Source organism: Crassostrea angulata, chromosome 3 (genome assembly GCF_025612915.1).
Source record: "Crassostrea angulata isolate pt1a10 chromosome 3, ASM2561291v2, whole genome shotgun sequence".
Lineage (NCBI taxonomy): Eukaryota > Metazoa > Mollusca > Bivalvia > Ostreida > Ostreidae > Magallana > Magallana angulata.
The window spans coordinates 22,767,497-22,793,805 of record NC_069113.1 but is presented as its reverse complement, the minus strand read 5'-3'; the positions used below and the strand labels follow the sequence as shown (position 1 = coordinate 22,793,805).

At 31.1% G+C, this 26,309-nt stretch overlaps 3 protein-coding genes across 5 annotated transcripts; all 3 read left to right on the top strand.

Annotated features, from left to right (window-relative positions):
• Positions 1-724: 724 nt before the first annotated feature.
• Positions 725-4,066, top strand: LOC128177346 (uncharacterized). Of its 2 annotated transcripts, none has more exons than XM_052844034.1 (3): positions 725-870; positions 3,340-3,413; positions 3,640-4,066. In XM_052844034.1, the coding sequence occupies exons 1-3, from the start codon at positions 821-823 to the stop codon at positions 3,960-3,962; spliced, it is 447 nt and encodes a 148-aa protein (XP_052699994.1). In that variant the 5' UTR covers positions 725-820; the 3' UTR covers positions 3,963-4,066. The 2 variants fall into 2 exon arrangements, with proteins under 2 accessions (XP_052699994.1, XP_052699995.1); XM_052844035.1 differs by lacking the exon at positions 725-870 and adding an exon at positions 2,624-2,786.
• A 6,813-nt stretch (positions 4,067-10,879) lies between these two features.
• On the top strand, positions 10,880-12,229 carry LOC128177350 (uncharacterized). Its single transcript, XM_052844039.1, has 3 exons — positions 10,880-11,054; positions 11,451-11,524; positions 11,758-12,229. Exons 1-3 carry the CDS (start codon positions 11,038-11,040, stop codon positions 12,051-12,053), a joined length of 387 nt encoding a protein of 128 aa, XP_052699999.1. The 5' UTR covers positions 10,880-11,037; the 3' UTR covers positions 12,054-12,229.
• Positions 12,230-18,052: 5,823 nt separating this feature from the next.
• Positions 18,053-24,275, top strand: LOC128177336 (5-formyltetrahydrofolate cyclo-ligase-like). Of its 2 annotated transcripts, none has more exons than XM_052844020.1 (4): positions 18,053-18,168; positions 19,709-19,853; positions 19,996-20,251; positions 22,921-24,275. In XM_052844020.1, exons 1-4 carry the CDS (start codon positions 18,068-18,070, stop codon positions 23,220-23,222), a joined length of 804 nt encoding a protein of 267 aa, XP_052699980.1. In that variant the 5' UTR covers positions 18,053-18,067; the 3' UTR covers positions 23,223-24,275. The 2 variants fall into 2 exon arrangements, with proteins under 2 accessions (XP_052699980.1, XP_052699981.1); XM_052844021.1 differs by lacking the exon at positions 18,053-18,168 and adding an exon at positions 18,971-19,065.
• Positions 24,276-26,309: the final 2,034 nt, after the last annotated feature.

Here is a 26,309-nt window from a genome sequence, read left to right as displayed (position 1 = left end):
TGCTGAGGTCCAAACACTGTTTCACTTTCGGTTTGTCCGAGTGACTGCATAGGAGAGTTGATTAAAAATCAACTCCCAAAAAATACAATTTTCATCGTAAAAATCATGTATGACCTTTACACCGTTCTTGTACCAGGCTTTTATGAAAACATGTCTATTAGCTATGTGTATTTTTGAGTTATACCACACTGGAGTATTTAACAAAGTATCTTCTTAATCTTAAAAGATAAGACATGTAAAGTTAATTCACTTATTCAATAATGCATTTTTATCAGGTATCCTGAAACTCCAACATAAATATGTTCTGATGAAGAATGATATTAATTTATTTTATTATTCTGAAGAGAGTTTGTAAAAAAAAATTGCTTTTAACAAAGTCAAAAAACTGTTGTTTTAAGAATCTATAGATTAAAATTCAGATTTTGAATTTCGGAACCATTTATAGATATTGAATAGCTCGCTACATTTTTTCATCAAACAGGGAACATGGACACATGAAAAAACCTCTTGAGGTTCGATATTGTGTAAATACATTTTTACCTGAATATGTATTGGTTTTTAAACTTTTAGCAAATTATCATCTTATATTTATTTTTACACTAAGGGATATTCTTTCTCGCCAAAGGAATTTTATCGATTTTGAAAATTAGAGTTCGTTTGATTTAATATACTTGTACTTATTGGCCCGAGCCATGGTTGACAATTTTATCAGATACTCCTTTCACCCGTAAAGTTCCGGTAATACTCGAAACGAGTATGAGACTTTCATTATCCAGGACTCTCAATTTACCGGGCGTGTAGGAAAGACAGAAATACAGAAATGTTTGTCAAACGGCAATTATACCGTTTAGGATCATATGAATGCCAAAGGTTTGTGTTCAAATTTATATATTGGTTATGACCTAATTAAAATTTTCAATGTAGCCAAAAAGAAAAAAATTATCAACCACTAAGTATATAATATGACAATGTCAATGAGCAAGAGGAAATTTAAATCATCGACTTTAGGAAAATATAGATCAATATATTATTTTTTGATAAATCAAAATAGTAAAATGACAGTAAAAATGTAAAATGCAAGTAATATACAATTAATTTCTATAATTATACATATAGCTAATCAATACAGAATATGACAATAGCAAGTGAAGTCTTAGAGAACTAAGAGTGAAAAATAACACAATTTAAGTACTTTTGAAATGGAAGGAAAAAGTTCCATCATCTTCCCAACAAGCTGAATACCTCATAAAATTGTGAATAAGTTAACATAATAAGAGAAATTATGTAATCATAAACAAACAATTGCAATTAATTTGATTATATAATAGCAGTCGTAATGGATGGATATAATTTCAAATAGAATCTGAGGTTTGTTTTCAACAAAATAAACAGAGTCGAAATTCAACTCGTATTTACCAATTGATATCAAATGTATCCACTTTTAATTTGACTGATTAACAGCAATCAGTACTTCGCTAGAATAAATAAATAACTGACGAACGATATTAATTCTGTTGAATAATAAACTGATTAGAAAAATTATTCTTTCTGTCCCTCTATTTTGTCAGGTCGAAAAATGTTGATCAAAACTAAAAACAAAATAGGAGATTTTGCATTCCAAATGACATGGATAAAACTATCCGGATGATAACTTTTCATAAAAGTAAGCACAAGTGTACCAGAAAATTAATTTAAAAAGTAAAAGGTATACGTGGCGTACTTTTAGTGAATTACATTAATAAGGTCTGATTATTTGCTTCATTACTTTAAAAGATAATACTTTTACATAAATTACGTTGTATAAGTATGTTTTCAATGCTGGGTTTTCCCGCACTTATGTGCAGAAGCGTTATAAATGGCGGATTACATTAAAATTCATCAGACCTGTAGCAAAGACAAATAACTAAAGACTAATGTTTATGGGCCTAGAGTATGTGAAACGTCCAACTATAAGAAGCATGATGTATATTTTTAACTAAAACTCATGTCAAAAATCTTACTCCAAAAACGCCACATGTACCTATAAAAAAATCAGATTTAACCATCTTAAATCTTCATAAGATTTCTGTTTTGTTCGTGTTCTCTCATCTTTTTCTTGTCTTCGCAATTCATAGGATTTTGATCCCCTCTGTTCCCCATAAACATAAATGGGAGGTGAGTTGACTGAAAACCGTATCTCTATGAGATAAATGAAAAATCAGGTTTATAGATCCTGCTTATTTTGAGAACTGATTGTTTGTGGTGTTTTTTGGAATCGAAAAATTTTGGCGATACATCAATGTTTTTAGATAAAGTTAAATTAGGCTATGTTTGATTAAAGTAAACATTTTTTGCATCAAAACGAATGGTTTACCAAAACCGACTTTGTCTTGAGTAGATGATCTTTAAGATTTAAAAAAACTGTGCTGTTTGCGCTGTTTCAAAACAAAACTGTCAATTGTTGATTTATCTTGTCTATGAAGATTTTCACAGAGAGTCCATATATTGCGTTATGAATGCAACACATTATCTCTCTTTTATTTGATTTTTACAAATCGATATCATTCGTTCACGTCTGTTTTGAAAGGATGCATTATTTGTAAGATTTTTTTATATCTTAGTATTGCCTTTGCATAAAAAGTGTTTGCAAAAATAAATCATTTCAAGCCTGTCTATTTTTTAAAGATCGTGTCATACAGTTGATTTATTAAAAATCAAAATTCAGAGGCCAAATTCATTTAACCCAATAGAGGTGGATATATTATAAAGTTTGGTTATGAAACAGGCAACATGAACTGTTTTAAATGGTAAGTGTTTTCTAAATGAAAATCTTTTCTCATTGAAAAATTGAAATGAAACCAGTTTAATAATAAAATGAACAGATATTTCGTAATCATCATACCGGTATTGATGTATAATTTTACTTTTGATTATCGCAGTTTTTGTTTTACAATTTCCTGGTATATTATTGGTTATTATCCATGCCACTTTGTGGAACTGATTTAGCTTTTGAGATTGTTGTTGAAATAAAACAAATTCTTATTGATGTTTTATCGAGCAGAATAATGTTTTATTTAAAAAAAAGGATGATACTTAATTTTTATAAAATGAATAGACTTCATTAAAGAAAAATAAGGAATAAAATTAAGATGAAATAAGAATCAATCAGATTGTTAATTATTGTTTTTACTTGTCTTTGCAAGCGGAGTTTAACGTTTTAGTTGTTTGGTTCATTGTTTCCCTTTTATACCGTTATATACATGTACAATCGACAATAAAAAACATAGTCACCATACTTCTCTTGCAAAGCTGTTTTCTATAATAGATATATACATGTATAAAGGTCTAATTTATCTTTAGGACAATTTTGATTTTTGGGGTAATATGTCTGCAATACACCTGGGCCCTATCAATACAGCGATCGCTGAATAAAGGTAAGAGATGATTACACAAATTCTCAAGAATAAAATTAACAGAACGGTAATTGAAAAGAAAATAGCATCTGATAGGATTTGAATATATTTTATTGTATGATGGTTTAAACAAATGGATTAGGCAAATGATGATTCTAAAACATCGACTTATTTGTAAAATATTTCCTTATTTCAACTGCGGTAAACAGACAAAAGCAAATTTAATGATGTCTATATCAATATGTAGATCACCTTAAAAAAGAACAAATGCAGCAGATAGAAGACATTTTCCCTGCTTTAATTGAAAATGAAGAAGAGTGGGGACCTTTCGAGATGGGAAAAGGACAAGGAGTAGGTTTTGGACACACGCCAATTTCATTAGATGTAGAGGAAACAGGCTTAGACCGGAAACTGCTCGGACTTCCGGGATGGGAGTACCTCACCGTTGGTATGGTGGTAGTAGTTGCTGCCGTTATTGGAGGAAGTGTAGCGATCGTCTGCAAAAAGTGCGGCGGTTTGTTTGGAAGACGTTCGGAAAAAGGCTCAGCAGTTAACTTGGATGAAGTTTAAACTATTTTTCGAAATATGGTCAAATTGTTCACAATGTCGCTAGTTGTGGAGATACATTTAAAAGTAAAAAAAGAATTATACAATAAACCTTTCATGAAATCTGACTTTAAGTGTGTTTTGATTTAAGAATTTCTCCATACTGAGTTTCAAAGAGGCAACTGTTTTATTTATATAATTATTAAATTCAACTGAATATCAATCGTTTTGTAGAGAGTACCTTCTCATCAATCGGTTTATCGGTTTCCTTAGTTTACGCACTTCTGCTCTGATAAAAATTACCAAGGCAAAGGAAGTGTTCATATATATATATATATATATATATATATATATATATATATATATATATATATATATACACACTTTTCATTTATCTGAAATCAAAATTAGAGACCACATCACTTACTCTATAAAAGTAAATGCATAACAAGTAATAGCTTTCCAAAAAGCTTGCCTGACTAAACAAAATTATTCAATGGAAGCAGACATGTATCAATAAGGCTATCTTATTAGAAATGAATTTTAATTTTCGCTGCTGATCATAAATTTATAATCGGAACGTGTAAATTTAAGACGAAATGTCCGCCTTTTCTTCGATCTAGAACATGTACATATATATCACTTGAAATTCATTTATTTATTTAATTCATTTTTTTTTCAGGAATGTACACATATTATATAAGTGCATGTAAGCTTGAAATCTGGAGAGTAAATAGTCGGGTTCTTTTTTAATTGTACATGTATTTGTTATATGAAGATGCAAAATCAACTGAAAGGCATTTTTAAAAATTTCCAACCATATGAAATATGAAAGGGTATACAAACACGTATTGTTTTTGAATGTGTGTGGGCAGCTTCATCAAAATCATCTTGACAAGCAAATAAAAAAGGGTGAAAGAAAAAAACCCTAACTATAACTTCAATTAAATTAGAATTCCTTATTTGCAGTTTCATTTAGTGCATGCTCCTACAAAAGTAGAAATGGGGGGGGGGAGCAAATCCATGATATTTCCATTTATCATATAGAGCTAAGAAAAGTGCCAGCTGCCAAAAAAGTGGGGAGGGGAAAGCATCCCCACTCACCCCAACCCCCGATGATACGTGCCTGTGATGTAAACACATGATGTGCTCTGGGGTATTCGAATGATCACTACAGACTCATCAACTAATCGGTGCGCAAAACTATGAATAAGACATTGTGGCGCGAAATCCTGGGTTCACGCAACGAATGAACTCATCCATTGGGATAGGGTTAGATGAATATTTTGACATTTCTATTGTAACAGCTACATACATGTATATTATACTTTGGATCTAATGTTTAAGAAGAAGTCTAACGAATTAAGAAACACACTTGATTAGTAATTGTTAATTGTAGTAATGTACATTTAGTAAGACACGCGCTTATGGTCCCTTTTCAAGGTTAATGAAATCGCCCAACTGAACGAAAATCGGGTCACACCCCGCTTCGGCGATTTAGTTCCTCCAGTAATCATTCCAGCTGTATAAATATATATTTGTTTTAATCCAAACTGATGACTCTCTTTGATAATCCAACACCAATCATTACTTACATTGTACCGTAACAGAAAATATGTTACAACTTGTTGCGATGACCCCCTCCCCCCTTTTTGCCGTTTTTGCCGTAGTGGAATGCTGATCTATTTTTAAATCAGGATTACACCCGTGCACTGCATGGCGAACGTCCCATTTACTTGAAAACTCTTGCTCGCTGATGTTATTACATGCCATATAACATTTTCATCAATTGTGAATGTAAATGCTGACCTCTTAAACATGCATCGGTTAATCTTTTTTGTGAAATATCATGATATTGCTTGTCCCATTGTCTGCACTGTTTCGGAGATTGCAACTTTTAAACCTTAGATATGCCTGACGTCATGCATCATAAAATTTGATTATCAACGGACAACATGAAAATATTGTACATTGTAAGTTTTTCCTCAATGATAGGTTTTCTACCTTAAAGTTAAAATGAATTTTAAGCAATGATTGTATGGATAAAACATATTTGTAGTTCGTTATATTGAAGAAAAATTTTAGTTTTGATATTTAATTTCATCAGACGTCTTTAGCAAAGCTGCATGGTTTTATTCAAAACATGTTTTGTTTAATTTCTCTAAGACTTCTTTGGTGGGTTTATTTGTGCAATATGTTTTCCATGTTCTTGGAATCTTTCAATACATCGTTCGCTAAATAGCGATACTTACAACAATTACTAGTGTATGTTCTCTTTCGCTTCGCTCTGCCGAACATAAATCAATTCTAATAAAAAAAAAAAGACAAAACAGAAATGGGTGAGACATAGTTTGCCACTTATAATTGCCAAGCCTGAACAATCAAATTTAAGACATTAAGACAGTTTTCCCCGCACTCATGCTCATTGGGGTTATAAATGGCTGATTACAATAATATTTATCAGACATGTAGCAAAGTCAAAGTTGAGACAAATAACCAAAGATATAACATGTTTTATGGGACAGGAGTTTGTGAAACGTCTGATTCTAAGGTTCATGATGTATATTTTTACTCCAACTCATGTCATAAATTTCACTCCAAAAACGCCATATACTAGTATATACCTTTAAATTTAATTTAGGAGCAGAACCAATTGACTATGGACTGTTTCAAATTGTAAATGTGTTGGATAACTGTGCTCATTTGAATTTTTATTACAGATACAAGCGCTTGTGCTTGTATATTTATTTTCAATTGTCGAACAGAGATCGGCATTAAGATGACCTTCTTTCATTTCTACCGTTACATAACAAAATAGATAGATCGATACGTCCAATATCTGTATCACAAAAGGTTTTGTTGTTGTTGGTTTTTTTTATTAAAGAACCTGATATCTCTTAATTAAGGACAAAACTGATTAGTAATACATGTATAAACGGGATGTTTGAAAATTATTTCTTTATCGTCTGCTAATCAAACTTTCGTTCGTAGTTTCTCATTCAAAATCTACACAACAAATCTTGAGTCAATTAACCAACAAGACGAAATGATAACGAAAATAAAGTCTGGAAAAAACGAAGTTGGGACACGTTCATTTGTACGGATTCAATATATATTTCAATGAAAAGTGCACATCAATAAATGAACAAACACAAAATATTAGATTGTTTCAAATCGTTGAAATTAGAGCAAGTCATAGAAAATCTCTTTGATTCTCTAAAAGATGCTGATATCTATGTTGTTGACTTTAATTAAGAATTGCAATAAAATAGACAGCACTCGAAAAATAGATCATAACAAACACTATATTTATTAAAGTATCATTGTATAAAAAGAACATCGCTTACTGAATATAGATAAACTTCCATTGTACATATGGTTGAACTGAGTCGCTGCATGCAATATTGATCGAATCTTGTGTAAACCGTTGTGAGGAATTATTTTACGGATTAAATTTTTCAAATTCAAGGAATACTTTTTTTAAAGTTATGGTCATTCTGCACGATAACTAAATCTACAAGGGTGATTAATTATTTTTAAAAAAACACATCTCAGTTGGGAACAATATAAAAACATGCCATGACTCCAATATTCATTATCAATTTCAATAAAGGTGAAAGGCCGTATGTTTGGCCTTCATAAAAAGCATTATAAAATTGCATTAAAGAATATTCATGAATCATTTGTTTCCACATTGATGTTGAACATATGCAAAAGAATATATCTTTATCTGAACAAGTTCGAAACCGCTAAACTGCTTAGCGCAATATTCGGTTAAAATGAAATAATCCGCTTGTCTAGAGAAGTAGATGACAAAAAATGGCACATATAAAAAGGGGAAGAGCAAAGGGCCTATGATGATTGTATCTAAATAGTTCGTAAATCGCATGGAAAAGGTTTCAACGGCGTTTAACAATGCGCCAACCATAGGAATTAAAAAGTATATGAAATCTTCTTATGATTTAATTTCAACCGAACATAACACAAAGCATTATTCACTGAAAGGTTTCTAGTAGTCATTGAAGTCTTGTAGCCAGCATCTTCTAGATCAAGGTAAATGGAGGAAAGGAAATCTCAGTTATGGTTAAACGTTGACATTGGTATTAAAATCATAGTACTCTGCTCTTTTACTAAAGGCACTTTGAATCAAAACATCAGCCGAATAGTAAGCGATGACCAGTTTTGAATTGTATATGGTTTCCAGAACCGACGGATATCAAAGAAATAGTGGACGTTCGGACTAATATAAATATAAACGAGAGACGGGCCAACTTTCTTTAGATTTAATAATGTATAAATATACATCAAGTGATGGAAGTGTGTTAAAATTCCTAAAACTTTGGAACAGTGACTGTAAAGTGATTATTGCAAATGTAGCTGTCAAAATAGCAGTGGTGTTCTCTCTGCAGGGTTTGAATGCTAAGTGAAAATTTACAAGCGAAATAAAACAAAATAAAGTTTAAAAGGGGTTTTCATAAATTAAAAAAACAGGGGATTTATATACGGAAGCCCTGGGAGGACATTGACCTACTTCTTAATTAGTGTCAATACTTACTTATTTCTCATCACTAATTATTACTACTGATCTTAATATGTATCTTTTAGGTCATCTTGGTATTGATTAACAATGACCTGAATGCATAATGGTAGGAAAACACATATATAATTTATAATTGTGAACACAAAATACTAAAAACGGAATTATGTTATAAAACAATTTTTTTTTAAAGAAGACTTATGGTAGTTGTAAAATTGTAAAAAATTGAGAAATCTTTGATTGTTATATATTAGCTAAACTAGATTTTTACCCGTGCGTGCATGCACGGGTTGACATTGCATATGATATCGGGCATTTACAAAATATATACATCGAAACACCGTATATTGTTGACATTTGCATAACGACACTTCAAGCCTACAATAATGCTATTAATTTCACTACACTCTGTTCAGTTGGAATAATCTAACTGTGTCTCTGGAAATGCCTTTATCACAGTCAAAATGCCTCCATCGTCGGAACCCACGGGTTCATCGTCGGAACCTGTGGGTTCCGACGATGAAATGTCTCCCATATACCCGTAATGTAGCAGAAAATTGCTGAATCGCTCCAAAACGATTTTGGAGAAAATTAAGTTGCATTGAATATAACTGTCAAATTGTTCACAAAAACCATTTTAAGCTGTAAATACCTTTTCTCGAAAAGTTTAAATCTATCATTGCAGAATCCAACATATTTCAACAACGTTTTTTACACATCTTGTTGACATTCAAAACTCTCGGAATTTTTTCTAGTAAATGCACTGTCTTAAAGTTATCTCCCGTATTTTCTTTGATGAACATAAAAAAAATTCCAATGAAAATTAACACACATTTGTTTTATCCTTTCCAAGTTTATCCATGCAAATATGATATTGTGGAAACATAAAATAAAGAGCCTCTAATGATTTAGCGTGAATGTAACGCGCATGCGCAAGATTATAAAATCCAAAAAATTCAGATGATTGCCGGAATTTTTTGAGGAATTTTCGTTGATTATTAATTAAAGAAGCCTGATTGAGAAAAAATAAAAACAAATTGGTAATCTTCAAGTACCAATGATGTTTAAAACATATAAAACAAAAGACAGTACTCTTCCAATTTATCGGTATTAATGCTAAAAAATTCGAGTCTATTATTTTAATATAGTAGTTTAGATAAATCTAATTCGTTTGCTTTATATCACATGTTATCTAGGCATATTTCTATTCACTTTTTTCTCCTATTGAATTTTATTGATTGGTCTGAGTGATATTTACCACATTTCTCTAAAAATAATCATTCCATATTTAAATATTGTGCGATTTGGGCTTGAACTAGATATTTTCTATAAAGATACCGAGTACAAGATTTAGGTTGAATGTTATCAGCCTTTTCACCTGGCTAATCACTAAATATATTGGCCTTTAAGAAATTTACAAAGATCGAGCACGAAGTTGATATGATATGTCAATAGGTTGACCTTATGAAACGTGAAATTATATTTGTTTAAATTCATACAAAAATTCTTAAATTAATAGATAAGAATACATCCATGCACTTACTGAAAAGCAGCGTTTGAGATAAAGACTACACTTTTAAGGAAGTCTAAAAGGGGCATGGTCACGATTTTGGTAAAAAATTATTTTTCTGATTTTAATGTTTACAATGCTTCAGTGAGACATTCTTAAAAGGCAACCGAAATTTAAGTGTCATTTGTTGAGTTATAAGCGAGTTACAGAGCTTACAATTCTTTGCTATGTAAACAAAGCTTTTGTTTACATTTTGAATGTTGAAGTGAAAGTGAAAATTTCAATTCTAGACCTAAAATGAATGTGTTGAACGTTAGGAACTGTTTATCTATGCTTAAAATGAATAAGAAGATAAAAAAATCAGCTTGAAAAAGGCTTTTATTGGTATATTGAACCTATGTAAACAAAAACAGGGCACGAGCCTTGATGACACAGATTTGTGAGCTCTGTATCTTGCTTTAAACTTTAAGACTGACTCTCACATTTCATTTGATCATTAGAAATGCATTTCTAAAGCACTGCAAATAATAAAAACAGAAAAATAGAATTTGACCAAAATCGTGACCATGCCCCTTTAAAAGTTGGATTTACCACAAAGATTTGATTAGAATAGCAAAAACGTTAATTTTACTTATTAATAAACACATTAATATTAATGTTAACTTAGTGAATATAGCAGATATACAACCATTACAATGGGTCATAAACTACTAATAGATGCATGTACGGAGAGGTGTGAATAGATCGAATAATTTGATGTACATCATATGCTTGATTTACCTACCGTGGTTAAAATGTTCATCATAAAATATTCTTAATGCATGCATTTATATTTGTCCTTCTGTTTCGATTAGGAATGCTTTATCTATAAAAATCTCTGAAGATTTAAATGTATTTGATTTGTTCAGAAATTGATCTGACAAAGTCACCAAGATCAATATTTCTTAAGTTGAATTATAGTTTTGTAAATATAAATCTAAACTTTGGAGGCCGAACTTAAATTTATTTTATTAAAGTGGAATTTACCACTGTTAGTTTGGACAAGGAAAAATATGGTCTGTCTTAAATGGTAAGTGTTTTGTCATAATTTTTCATACACTTTGCTTCTCAGTTATTTTTCATGATTATAATAACTGTATGGTTATATAGAATTTATGATGTCAAAACTATTATATAGGAAATTAATATATGTACATTTAATGTGTGTCACTTTTCAATGCGCGTGTTTTTGTTTATTTTTGTGAAAATGAAAGTATTTAAACCCCTTTTTGATACCATTTATATCATGAACAAAAAAAAGTTAATTTTTCATTTTTGAAAAATAACAATCGATTGATACTAGCAACCAAAAGCCATGTTTTTGTTCAAATAGTTATATAATAATGATTAAGAGGGAGACGGGTCATTGGGCTTTGTTCATGAATTTCTTTCTTTACTTATATTATTTTTTTTTATCCACATACAGGTTTTTCTTGATTGTTTGTGTGATATGCCTACCATATTCCTGGGCCCTACCAAATCAAAGGTTTTTAAATCAAGGTAATTTAAATTAATACAAATACACAAATAAAGATAATATCACTCTTTGGGGGGAGGGAGTAAGGGTGTAAAAACGATGATTTTTAAAAGAAGATCTAGAAATGGACGATAAAAGCGGGAAACATTTTTTTTAAATCTTTTTTTGGTTGATTAAGGATAACGTTATCTGAATAAGTGAAAACAAAACACCAAGCTTACGTAAATGTTGTTTATATATACATATGTGTATTCAGATAAACAAAATCTTCATCGGCAAGTTGAGCCGCTTCCAATTGAGATTGAAAATGAAGAAGAGTTGGGTCCTTTCGAGATGGAAGGAGGTTCCATTTCGACTACCCCACGTACGCCGATTATCTTTGATATCGAGGAAAATGGCTTAGACCGGAAACTTCTTGGACTTCCGGGATGGGAATACCTCACCGTTAGTCTAGTGGTGGTAGTTGCTACCGTTATTGGAGGAAGTGTAGCGATCGTCTGCAAAAAATGTGGCGGTTTCTTTGGAAAAGGTTCCGAGAAAGACAGTGATTGAATACGTTGATTTGTATTGATGCAATAGATATTTTAGTAATAAGAGCGCATCAATAGATAAACAAACACAAAATATAATCTTGTTTCAAATTGTTAAAATTAGAGCTTGTCAGAGAAACTCTCACATTCTCTAAAAGATACTGATATCTGTATTTTACAATAAAATTATCAATATCAATTTAAGAATTGCAATGATATAGACATCACTCGGAATATGAATATTATTTATCAATACATTTATCATGGTAATAATAGCATTATTTAAAAAGAATATGGCTTACTTCATACAGCTACAGTATTTTTCCATTTTTCATATAGTTCAACTGAGTCGATGCATGTACTAATGATCAAATCCTTTACAAAACATTGTGAAGATTTATCTAAGGATTAAGATGCAAATTCAACATTATTTTTGTAGTTTTCTGTTCATATTTGAACGATTACCAAATCTACTATATGATTTTTTACAAAAACTACATCTCAATTTTGGGAATACCTTAGAAATATTCGAAAACATAAGGGTGAAAGATCGTATGTTTTGCCTTCATATAAAAACGTAGTAAAGTTGCATTCTTAAAAGAAGCTTTATGAGTCATGTTTTCACATAGATATTGAACATGCAAAAACCTTTATCGGTTCCTTATAATCTGGAATATCAATAAAAGGCATATATCAAGCAACAAAACGACTAGTAGCAACGTGCATATACAATAATGTCTTTCTTAAATTCCAGTTGGAAACTAACTCAACCAGTAGATATTACATTATTTTCAGGCAGACTTTAAAAATATTTATAATGATCAATAAATTGAAATTGTGGCATCCATACTTTTTTTACACTAAATACCAATTTTTCATTTACTATGTAACTTCCCGACTTAGAAATAAATTAGCTATTGGATCTTCATAACACCTTTCTTCTGTTAAAATTTTATTTATACATTTCTTTTCCTATTATCAATATTTCAAATAACCTTACAACTTTACTGTAACCTTTATCTTTTCATTAACGACTTTCGGTTCTTGGGAAGATTTTTGAAACATTTTATTAATAGTATCATTTGTACTTATGTCCCAATTGCGTTGAAAACATGCGCCTTTGTTTTATCTGAACAAGTCCGAAAGTGCTAGTCCGAAGAATGCTTCCATGTTAGCTAAGTGCGATGTTCGGTTGAAAAGAAATCGTCAGTAGAAAAAAGGCAAATTTGGTACCGTCTAAAAATAACATATATCTAGATACTTTAGTAACTAGTTTCAACAGTGTTTAACACCGCGCCAATTGAACCTCTCACAGAAATTGAATTTGATAAAACAAAAAATTGAAAATCCTTTTAGGATTTACGATTACAATTTATGATTTAACTTCAATTGAACTTCATTCTACATTCAACGCATTCTTCAGTGAAAGGCCTCCGGTAGCCCTCGCAGTCAGTATCTATCAGAGCAAGATAATTAGACGAAATAGAGATCTCGGTAAGTGTTAAACTTAAAGAGATGTTTGATAGCTTCCGATCTAGACATTGATATTAAAACCATGATACCATGCTCGTCCACTGAATTTAGGCACTGAATTAAAATATTGCCGATATTCGGTCTACTCTTAGAGTACGCAATGGTTAGTTTTGGATTGCAAATGGTTTCCAGAAACGAGGATGATCAAGGAGATAGTTTGTATTTAAGAAAATTACACAAGCTTGTTTGTAATTAACGATGAAATTGATAAGTTTAACAAGGACATGCATTTCTATGATATTAATTTTCTATAGAAAGGTGGTGATATTAGGCAATTGGGCTAAAAATAGAAAGGAACATCATTCTTGGTTTAAAGATGATGCATGATTTTTTTAACGTGGTTTGCAAAAATAAAAAAGGGATCAGTATGCACTCCACATTTTTTGCAACATTGTTTGATTTGTTTGTCCGTCCAATATACCAATAGTGTAATTGTCTGTTTATAAGACTGATGCTAGAGATTAACCGAATAAATCTAATTTGTTTGCTTCAGATATTGTTACTAACAGATTTAAGTTGAATGTCATCAAAGAATGCAAATTCTACTGATGAACAAATAGTATAGTATGTCGTTTGTTCCAAAGATAAATATCATATTAAATGTATCCCTTTCACCCGGCAAATTACAAAATACATTGGCCACAGAAAGTCATAATGACCGAGCCTGAAGTCGATAAAATAGGCTGACTTAATAAAATGTGTACATATTTGTTTAAAATCATACACTAATTCTTAAATCAATAGGAAAGAATACAGAGAAGGATTTAACAACAAGCCGCGTTTGAGATAACAGATTATACACTTCAAGAAAGTCTAAAAGCTTGGATTTACTGTACTACCAGATGGCTTTTGATTAATTAATAAAACAGAAAATGAAATAGGGAAAACTAATATTTTGTTTTACTTATATTATTAATAATGTTGATGAGTATAAATATTACACTACATATATATTATGGACCATTGAAAATATTTATAGATGCATGTAACGCATAATATGAAAAGGTCAAACTTTTTTTATGTACAGCAAAATTATGCTTGATTGACGTATTGGGATGATAAATAAATATTCATTCTAAAATTTTCTTTATATTCGTTCTTCTGTTGTCTTTGTCTAGAAGATTTTTGAAGATTACGACTTATTTGATTTGTATAGAAATTGATCTCAACAAAGTCACCAAGATAACGATTTCTTTTATAGGGTGGATTATGCTTTTATATGACGGCCGAACTAAATTAAGGAGGTTGACACCTGCATTAATAGTAATGTCAATCACCTGAATACCACTTTGATATCAAGATGGGGACCTCAAATATGTTCATTTATTTTATTTGTGACCCATGTCACATGACATTTTTTAGAAATATGGTGCACCAAACAGAAATGATAGTTTTCCTGAAATTATTGCTGAAATTGATTATTTGAAGAAATCAATACTTACAGTTTGAACTATTATTTAGTTTAGCTGCAGATCTGTAGCTCTCTGGTTGAAAAAATTCGGATAGACAAACCAGAGAGCTACAGTTCCAAGCGTTGTAAAAACCTCCGATTTACGCCGCCGTTTTTGTGTCGCTCGCTTCGGGAATTATATCCGACTTTAAAAGCATTAATTCAACCGCCTAAAAAATTGGATTTATTAATTAAACATATAGTTTACCCTAACTCTGCTAACTTTGTTTTCCTTTCAATGGTTCACAACGGCCATCCTTCGCCTTGGAATGTCATCGTTTTAAAAAACTCGCCTTATGACAGCCATGTTTACCTAGTAGCGAGATCTCGGGTGCGTCGATTTACCCAAATGGACCCAAATTCAAGCGGAAAACAATTATAATAAAATCCTCATAATTTAGGGAAATTTGGAAAAATAAAAGCCGAAGGTCCATAACAATAATTAAAATTATTTTAAAAAGTTGTTTTATTTTTACATAATATATATATTTATATTATTTGAATATAATTACATACATTATATACTTTTACAAATCGAGATAAAATGCTCATCTTTATTTTTCAAAAACAATTTTTAAAGATATACTGAAATAATTTTAATTATTGTTTTGGACCTTCGGCTTTCATTTTTCCAAATTTCCCTAAATTATGAGGATTTTATTATAATTGTTTTCCGCTTGAATCGCCATTTGGGTCTTTATTTTTCTTAATAACGGCTAACAACCCCATGAAATGACTAAAACAAGTGATAATATTAGTAATAAGGATTTTATTATAATTGTTTTCCACTTTAATCGCCATTTGGGTCCATTTGGGTTCATTTGGGTCCATTTGGGTAAATCGACGCACCCGAGACTCGCTACTAGGTAAACATGGCTGTCATAAGGCGAGTTTTTTAAAACGATGACATTCCAAGGCGAAGGATGGCCGTTGTGAACCATTGAAAGGAAAACAAAGTTAGCAGAGTTAGGGTAAACTATATGTTTAATTAATAAATCCAATTTTTTAGGCGGTTGAATGCTTTTAAAGTCGGATATAATTCCCGAAGCGAGCGACACAAAAACGGCGGCGTAAATCGGAGGTTTTTACAACGCTTGGAACTGTAGCTCTCTGGTTTGTCTATCCGAATTTTTTCAACCAGAGAGCTACAGATCTGCAGCTATATTTAGTTGTGATTTCAATACAGTATGAAATTGAACACATGTTGTCACTATAAAAGTAATATCTAAGTCAAATTTTTAAAAACCTCGCTATTCTGGTGGCTTTAAATGCCAGAGCAAAATGTACTCAACAGCAGAGGTTAAAATTGTCACAAAATTTTAGAGTAATCAAATTATAACGCAAATAAAAATATAATAGTAATGTCATCTTTACAAAACTTGGCATACAAGTAGACATACGTTTAATGTCTCATGCAAATATAAAAAAAAAGTATAGGGATCAAATCTAAAAAAAAATTTGAGATATGGCATGAAATAAGCTAATTTTAGGCAAAAAACTGGAGTAATTTTTTTCTTGACTTCTGTGAAATATAAGTTAAATTTGCAAAAATATATCAACAGAAATATCAAAATATTGTAAGAAGGGATCAAATCTAAAAAAAATTGAGATATGGCATGAAATAAGCTAATTTTAGGCAAAAAACTGGAGTAATTTTTTTCTTGACTTCTGTGAAATATAAGTTAAATTTGCAAAAATATATCAACAGAAATATCAAAATATTGTAAGAAGGGATCAAATCTAAAAAAAATTGAGATATGGCATGAAATAAGCTAATTTTAGGCAAAAAACTGGAGTAATTTTTTTCTTGACTTCTGTGAAATATAAGTTAAATTTACAAAAATATATCAACAGAAATATCAAAATATTGTTCAGAGATGTTTTTCAGAACATCATGAATATATTGCATTAAACAAACTCTCTGGAAGTTTAGTTTGCGCTAAAAATGAGGAAGCTATGGTCACGGTACTCTTAAACTACTGAGTTATGAAAATTGTTCATTTTCTTCTTGAAAACCTTCCGCCACAAAATATAATCCTTTACTAAACTCTGTTACTCTGTAACTTTTTAAAAACAATTTCAGTCGATATGGTTTACTTGGCATTATAATATATATATATAATTATACAAATAGAACAATAATATATGATACCTTCATATCCTGCATGGATAACCAAAGACTGCAAAAAAAAAAATAAAAACCCATTGATTTTATTGTCTAAATATCACAGCCGTAGAGATAAGCAAAGGGTATAAAATTGTTATTATGTCCATATTCAAATAAAAAAGGGGGAGGTAGTCTGCATGAGGAGTTTCGTCAGAGCTCCAAAATGAATTTAAGCTTGCATGACAGGTTCATGTACGGGCTAAATGGTACTCAGGTGACCGTCAAGGCCTGTGGGCCTCTTGTTTACAACCTTTCCAAAAAGCGTAAAAGCAGTGATTTACATCTGTATATGTAAATATGATACAGATGCGGACCATATTTGAGAATTCTTCGATATATACAAATGTAATATGTATATGTATTTTTTTCAAACGGCAATAGCAATAATTAAGAGATTTTAGACGTGGATCAACGGGTATATTTATATATTTGTATTAATATAATTATATAATATGTAATTGTTTAACAGTCCGTTATTTGATATACATTTAAATATTGCAACTGCGTTTCTGCGGAATAGTTCTTTAAACAGAATTAATATTATGCTTATTTTTATAAATTAAAAGTAAATTTGCATGTACATATGCTTTATGCCTTTTTAAAAAAAATTTCACATATTTTTGTTTTACTCGCAAATGTAAAGTAGGACATACTTAGAAGATTTGTTTGGCGCGTTTTTATCGAGACAAAATAATCTAATCGGAAAATTTTGGAGTTCTTCATTCTTTTCAAAAACAACACGTTATTTTCTTCTTTGTGGTGTGTTTTTATGTAACCAGCCAATGATGATTTATACAGCAATTTTATTTTTTGCGGCTATTTGACGCTAGAGTCAATATGATTTCTTGTTATTTCTTGAAGTAAATATTTATTGTTATGGTTGGGTATGTATTGTGTATTGTTCCCGAATCATTGCTCGCACGAGGTGTCTATAATCGACGAAACGAAAGTGAAAGTTTGGATTATATATAAAGGACTAAATCAAAGGTAAACGATGTTCATCATGAAATTCAAATGCTTTTTATGCAATTTAAAAAATATATTCAGTTATTTACGGATTGACCATGTTGACACGTAATTTTCTCTCAACAAGTCTAGCACAATCTCCTAATTAACTTGTGTAACGTTAATCCATTCATGCATCTGTGTCAGTTCAGATGCATCTGTCAGTGGTAGTGACTGTATCAAAGGCACTTCCATCTTAATTTGTGAAGAAAAAAGTATTACAAAATCAATTTCGTGTTTAAAGGGTTTACATTTTTTCTTTACAAATTAAGTCATAAGATGGGGAGTGTCTTTGATCTATATATATATCTTGAAAAGGGTGTACATGAATATAGCTTTTCATTCAATTATTCAGAATAGCTTGGTAAAAGCTGTTTTGTGAGTTTTGTCGGCTTACTTTTTTCTGAAATCTGTACATTCTCAGCAGCCATAAATAGTAAAACTTGTACTTTGAACTTTTCTTTACACAAGTCACAATTCCTATAAAGATTATCCATCAAATCGTGTCTCCAACAGATGTTGAAAGGGCTTCGTTAAAGTTCATAGGGCTAAATAATTAAAGCAATTAACTCATGACCAAACAATTACTTTGAAATAACACAAAGAACAGTTCTAGTTAACTTTTATAATTTGTAATAATTCTACACAATATATTTACATCTACTGAGTATTTTCTCCTCAATTTCTTATGAAAACCAATTGTGATTCATAGCTGTATAGAAAGTGAAGGGGCAGAAATCTATATGATCCAGCTTTAACTAGTTTATCGATTGATAAAAATGAAAACGAAATAATCATGATGAAGACTCATTTCACACAAGGTGAAGGTGATGGACAGTTTGCCAAACTTCAGCTGAACAATGAAATTGCATCTTTAAAGTATGTGTTGAAGTTCAAAAACTGCAATGGTGATGAAACTAACATTGATTTGGGATGCTGTTTTTATAGTCAATAGTATACACAATCATCAGTTAATTGTCACAAACTTGCAATTGTTTATTTCTTTAATTCTTGTAAAAAAAACTATATAGTACATAAAATGTCAGAATAGCTTCAACAGGATATTCGAAAAACTTTTATTGAGTTATATAGCTGAATCAAAATATAAACATGTAGCTAAAATCAAGGGATTGTGTTGGACCTGAAAGATATTTCGTTGTCATATGTCATAGTAATTTGCCATAAAGCCATCCTTAAAAAAAGTGTTTGGAATTGTCGCCTGGAGGTCTCTAGACACAGTGGGAAGGGAGGGAATTTATTTTTTTATTTTTCAAACTTGAAGTTTAACTATTGAAACTAAAGATTGATAAAAAAAAAAAAAAATCTCCATATATTTATATAAATTAATGAAAAAAGTTCCAAAGAATTTTTTTCATTAATTTATATAAATATATGTTTTGCTTATAAAATAATTTATATAAATATATGTTTTGCTTATAAAACTTTATAAGCAGGGGTAATTCAATGAGGCAGGAGGCAATTCCAAACAAACAATAATTTTAGTTTGGCCTTATTATTGTAGCTGTTTAGACCCTAAGTTAGAGCCAATGGCTCAACAAATGTCAGCAAAAGCTGTAAAGGCTATGCTTAGGAAAGAGTGTAAAGCCAGAATTGCTGCTATACCAAAGCTAATTAAGGAGTCCCAGTCTAGAAGACTAACACAAATGGTAATTAGTTATCAGAGTCAATGAAAATTCTGTCTCACTATCTTGATTAAACTTGTGTAAATTATTACATCAAGCTGAATATAAATTATATAGTACCCTTGCCATATTGAAATAATTCTCATTTCAAGATTTGATCCTGTAGTTTTTAGATATACCAAAAGTACAGGAGAGTAATAGCTTCGGTATTTACTTGAGTCGAGACGATGAAGTCGACACAAAGGTCATTATACAGACTCTGTTAAAGCACAGGAAAGAAATTTTTGTGCCCTTCTACAAAGGTGACACGATGAAAATGGTTCCTCTAAATTCGTGGCAAGATTATGAAAGAATGCCAGAGACCGCCTGGAAAATCAAGCAACCAGAGGATGGAGAAACACGATTAGATGCCCTAAGTTTAGGTACGTGTAACAAGTATGAATGTTTGTATTCATGAATAGATATTGTATATTAAGACTGGGGGAATTCCAAATAATTTTTGATAACCCTATTAACAGAATTCCTATGTTTAGCTCACCGAGACGAAGTCAGGGGGAGCTTATGCTATACCCTCGGCGTCGGCGTCGGCGTCGGCGTCGGCGTCCGGACCTGGTTAAAGTTTTTGTTGCATGTCCTGTATCTAAGCTATTACCTGTCCTATCTTCACCAAACTTGCATGGATGATGCATCTGGACCTACTTATGGACTTGAAATACTTGGATGCTGAATCTGAGTCCTAAATTTAAGATGCTGGAGGAGGTTAAGGTTGTTGGACCAGGTTAAAGTTTTTGTTGCAGGTGCCCTTTGATAGCAATATCTAAGTTACTGCAGGTCCGTACTTCACCAAACTTGCATGGATGGTGTGTCTTATGATACTGATGCACCAGACAGGCTTGAGTGCTGAATCTGAGCTATAGGTTTCGGATGCTGGAGGAGGTTAAGGTTTTTGGAGCAGGTTAAAGTTTTTGTTGCAGGTGCCCTTTGATAGCAATATCTAAGTTACTGCTGGTCCGTACTTCACCAAACTTGCATTGTTGGTGTGTCTTATGATACTGATGCACCAGGCATGTTTGGATGCTGAATCTGAGCTATAGGTTACAGATGCTGAAGGAGGTTAAGGTTTTTAGAGCTGGTTAAAGATTTTGTTGCAGGTGCCCTCTGATGATTATATCTTAGTTATTACTTGTCCTAACTACACCAGACTTCCATGGATGGTGCGTCTTATGATACTGATGCACCTGACGGGCTTGAATGCTGAGTCTGAGCCATAGGTTTCAGATGCTGGATTAGGTTAAGTTTTTTGGAACAGGTCACATGTTTAATAGATAATAGTACTATTTCAAACTTGCATAGTTGATTAAACTGTAATATGAATGAATCACAGAGGAAGCTTAAGATGCAGAGCTTGATCTCCATTATCAAGGATGCTAAAAAATATATCTTAGTTATTACAGGTCCTAACTTCACCAAACTTGAATGGATGGTGTGTCTTATGATACAGATGCACCTGACAGGCATGGATGTTGAATCTGAGCCATAGGTTGCGGATGCTGGAGCAGGTTAAGGTTTTAATTGCTAGTGCCCTCTGATGATAATATCTTAGTTATTACTGATCTGAACTTCACCAAACTTGCATGGAGATGCGTCTTATGTATACTGATGCACCTGACAGGCTTGAATGCTGAATCTGAGCCATAGGTTTCGGATGCTGGATGAGGTTTAGTTTTTTTGGAACAGGTCACATGTTTTATAGATGATAGCTTGCATAGTTGATTTAACTATATCATAAATGAAACGCAGAGGTTGCTTCAGATGCAGAGCCTGATCTCCATTATCAAGGATGCTAAAGAAATCTCCTACCTCACTCAAACCTGCTCGATAGTAGATGTGTTTGTTGATAAATGATATAACATGATTCCTATGATATAGTATTGTATGGTATGAAACAATATTGTTTTATATGATACAATATAATATCATATGTAATATGATAAAAAGTTATATGATACGATATAATATTGTATCAATTTTTTTGATATTTAATGTTATGATATTGTATCATGATATCGTTATGTAAAGTATTGTTTATTATGATACAATATTATATAATATTATATTGTATTATTAATTTATCATTTTATCACATGATACTATTGCATAAGATATTGCAAAATATAATATTGTATCCTATGTTACAATATTGTGTTATAATATTGTATCATACGATATTGAATAATATGATATTAGTTTCTGTAATGTAGAATTATATCACATGAAATTGTATAATATGATACTGTAATATTGTATAATATCGTATCATACGATATATTGTATAATATGATATTGGTTTAAAATATGATATATTATCACATCACATGAAATTGTATTGTATGATATTGTAAAATAATGATACAATATGTATAATATAATGTTGTATTATATATTTTTCTTTATCACATAATATTGTATCATTTGATATGGTACAATGTTGTATCAAATTAAATTGTATCATATGATACAATATCATATTATGTTTCAAAAATGATACAGTATCATACAATATCATACTATATTATAGAGTATAATATCATGTTTCAATGTTATGATGTATTAAGTAATATGATATTGTAATATAATACTTTATTGTTTTATATATTAAGATATTATATTATGTGATCAAATACAATAACGTATAACACAATACAATGTCATATCATACGTTACAATATCATATCTCATCATTGTTTATTATGGTATCTTATTGTATTGTATGATATATGTTGTAAATATGATAGGATGCAATATTTAATTTTATATTATTGTATTGATTAACATATAAACATATGATTATCATACAATTTTTTAACAGATGATGTACTATATTGTGTCAAAACAGAATCCATGAATATCCAAGATCATAAAGTATGATTTTCATTTAATATGATAAAGGTGGTCTCATAAAGGTGAAGTCTCATAAGGGTGATGTCTCGTCTCGGTGAGCTTTGTAATCTGTGATTACCTATGTTTTTTACTCTTGCTTTGTTTGAATTATGTGGTACTTATTAATATGCATGTTCTTTAAATTTCCTAGGTGGAATTGAGGTACTCGTTTGCCCTGGACTTGCTTTCGGTCAAAATTGCTCTCGGCTTGGAAGAGGGAAAGGTTACTATGACAAGTACATCGAGACATGTAAACAAAAAGGGTCTTATCCATTCATGGTTGGTTTGGCATTCAATGAACAGGTGACAAAGGGCGATCTGGCATTGGACGAAAACGATCAATATTTGTCTGTTGTACTGTACCCAAGCATGCACCGATATGAACTACCTTCTGGACTGAAAGAGGGAAAGACCTTTATAGAAAGGAACTTATTTTATACTTTTCCTTATTGATTCATGCAAATACATATTATGATTTTTATTTGATTAAAACTTGTGTATGATACGGAGTGTCTGATTTAAATATTTATTGTGCATCAATTCCATCAATGAAAAATGTTTTTTTTATATCAATGTTATATTTGATGAAACATCCTTCTTAAAATATTTTTTGACAAAATGAGGATACTTTTTTTTAGTAAAATTCAAAATTTTTTTTAATATTAAGGTACTTCACTACACCGAGACTTATACTTTTTAAGACACTTTGTCACAAGATGGCGATTTTTAAAAATGTTTTGTTAAACTGTTTGTATCAATCGATTCAGATGTATATCGTCATAGCTCAGTGGTTAAAGTATCAGGCTTGTGAACCGCAGGTCATGAGTTCGAATCCACCTGGGGCTTTTGTTTATGTTTACTGAATGAAATTTTTGAAAATCCAATTCTTACCTAAAATTGCACATTCTTTTGCCTATTTGATATATATACTTCTTATCCATCATGCTTTCTATCATAATCAAGCAATTTTCTGCTGATTTGAGAAACTATTTCAAGGTGTAGTGAGACACCTTAAGGTTTTGCAAGCTTAATGATACCTGAATGTCAGAAAGAGGACACCACAAAGGGGGCGTTTATAGTGGAAATAGCTCCACTTTTTCAGAATGATTATTTACACACAAAAAACTCTAGGAAGACTTGCTTACTTTCATATAAACTTGACAAATAAAAACTTCACTTTCATAAATATTCAGAATTCTGAAATATTTTTTGTCAAGTTTACATAGAACTTAGATAGAATAAGAAATTTTAAGAGTTTGTGTATAGCTCACACCAGGTATCATAACTTTATGGTAACCCCTGGGTCAGGCAAGGGAAAGACCTTGATAAGGATGGGAGAGGGAGACAGTGGTTCAATTGAAAAAGAAATTATATTATTGTAGTAAATAAAGACAAATACGTGTACCAGTATTAACTTCCGAGTATTGTTATTATTTCAAAGTAAAGTGGTATGGGACACTTCCATGTTGTGACGTATTATTTATCAAAATAAAGAATTACATCAAGTATGATTTTTATATTATTTATGTAGTTTCTTTCCCAAAGTTTTGATATAACAGCGTGAAAGTATTTTAATTGTAATGTACTCAAATCCACATTAATATCGGCAGATGTCCCCTACCACCTTAAATGGAACCAAGCAGGCATTAAGCATTTTAAAATTTATGCGTAGCGTAACTCTCTTGGGTCAGAGAGGGGCCACAGGTGTGAAAGGGGTGTGGTGGGGGTGTTTTCATTGAATTGTTTAAGCAAGTTAAAAGTATAAAATACAATTTTGTATCATTTTTTTTAGAGGAAAGGTCGGTTTTACTTGAAAAAAGAATGAATATGGACAATATTATAATTTGTAGGTATGCTTGTTAGTTACATTGTATATGACGAAATTTCAAATTAATGTGCAGATCTAGACTTTAAATTAACACAATCATGTAGTGAATAGAAATCTATAAATTTAGGGATCAAGTGCATATGTTATAAAATCAATGTGGAGCAAGATAGCTAGAATATAAAGCATGCGCGGATCTAGAGACGGTCGAGCTGGAAAATTATTGTCGAAAATAGGACACCCCCCCCCCCCTCCCTGCAAATTTGGGTATTCCTCGGGATCCCCTCTCCATGGATTTTTTTTCTGGATCCGCGCATGCATAAATTTCAGATAATATTGAAATATACGAATGAAAGCCACGTTTATATGTATGTTTTACTAATGATTCGTTGTGCCAATTTTCTGCTAGCATCACAGAAATTTTAAACTTGTTTAAAATTACAAGTTTAGTCTGGATGGTTAACAAATTACCTGTCAGATTTGCCTTAATAATACAAATATGGTATTTTTGACCATCGAGTATTTATTTATTAAGAATAGTAAAAAATCAATTTAGATTTAAAATTTTGAACTTTTTCCAATATTTTTACACAAAAGAGGTCTTCGTCTAAAGGAGATCAGTAAAGGCTAAATATGGCCGCGACCCTCCGTCCCTCTTAATATTAAAAACAAAATCATTTAGATTTCCTCTTTATTAGAATCAATAACCCTGCAGAGAATTTAAGTGCATCAAAGCATTACCTCAATCAATGTGTTTTTATGTTCAAATCATATGCACTTGATTAATATCTTGAACATGTGTTTGCAGGTGATTGTTAAGAAAAATATTTCTTCAATTAATATTTGATATTTTGCATTTAGGCAGAGATATTGAGCTTGAATTAAAAGTTCTATGCCAACTGGAAAATTTATAAGTCAGAGGTTAAGATCAAAGATAAGTCTTTTGAAATGCTTTTCAAACCTATTGTTTATTATTTATAAGCGGAGCCCTTTGAGAAGGAAAGTACGCAAGGACCGAGGAAACAGCGATACAAGTCATGTTTAGAAGGATTGATTTATTGGAAAATGTGTGTAAAATAATGCTGCTGTCACATCTTGTATTTAAATTTGAAACATATATTTGACAAATGAATTTGATTTAAGATGAAATAAAAGTTATTCAGTTGTAATATTTGTTAGCAAATAGAGGAAAACAGTATGTTTTTTCATAAACAATGTTTTCACGGCCCGGAACAATTTTTAAAAATTTTATAGAATGATTGCAATTATCAGTAATATATGGGGTTTAGAAAGACTTGCCATAAATTATGGCAAGTCTTTCTAAACCCCATATATTACACCTACACAACACTATTTTTTTTCTTTCATCATGCTCTGCAAAGTTTCTTCAAAATGCATAACAAAATAGATTTAGAGAAAAAAAACCCCCCAAAATAAAGAGATTGTTTTAGTAAAGATTGGAGATTTTGTCAACGCATCTTGAGGAAATTTTGACTTGAAATCAAAAGCTAAGTACCAATAGCCAAATTAATTTCACACCAGGAGATGAATTTATACCCTTTACATGTAATCCCCCATTTCGGTGTACATCGGATTTCCTGAGAGAGTTGTCGTTCTTTTTATCATTTTATGTAGTGATCCGGGGTTTTCGCTCCAATTTTTGCATCCATCATATTTTAATTTCTGGTTCGTGTATACAAGATAAATAGACTAAG

Excerpts from the sequence above, each read along its gene's own strand:
- LOC128177346 (XM_052844034.1), top strand. The coding sequence starts at position 821 with ATGTTTGTCAAACGGCAATTATACCGTTTAGGATCATATGAATGCCAA. Across the intron at positions 871-3,339 it reads GGATCATATGAATGCCAAAG|GACAATTTTGATTTTTGGGG; the intron begins GTTTGTGTTCAA and ends ATTTATCTTTAG. Across the intron at positions 3,414-3,639 it reads ACAGCGATCGCTGAATAAAG|ATCACCTTAAAAAAGAACAA; the intron begins GTAAGAGATGAT and ends ATCAATATGTAG.
- LOC128177350 (XM_052844039.1), top strand. Across the intron at positions 11,525-11,757 it reads TCAAAGGTTTTTAAATCAAG|ATAAACAAAATCTTCATCGG; the intron begins GTAATTTAAATT and ends ATGTGTATTCAG.
- LOC128177336 (XM_052844020.1), top strand. The coding sequence starts at position 18,068 with ATGTATTGTGTATTGTTCCCGAATCATTGCTCGCACGAGGTGTCTATA. Across the intron at positions 19,854-19,995 it reads CTAGAAGACTAACACAAATG|TTTTTAGATATACCAAAAGT; the intron begins GTAATTAGTTAT and ends TTGATCCTGTAG. Across the intron at positions 20,252-22,920 it reads ATTAGATGCCCTAAGTTTAG|GTGGAATTGAGGTACTCGTT; the intron begins GTACGTGTAACA and ends TAAATTTCCTAG.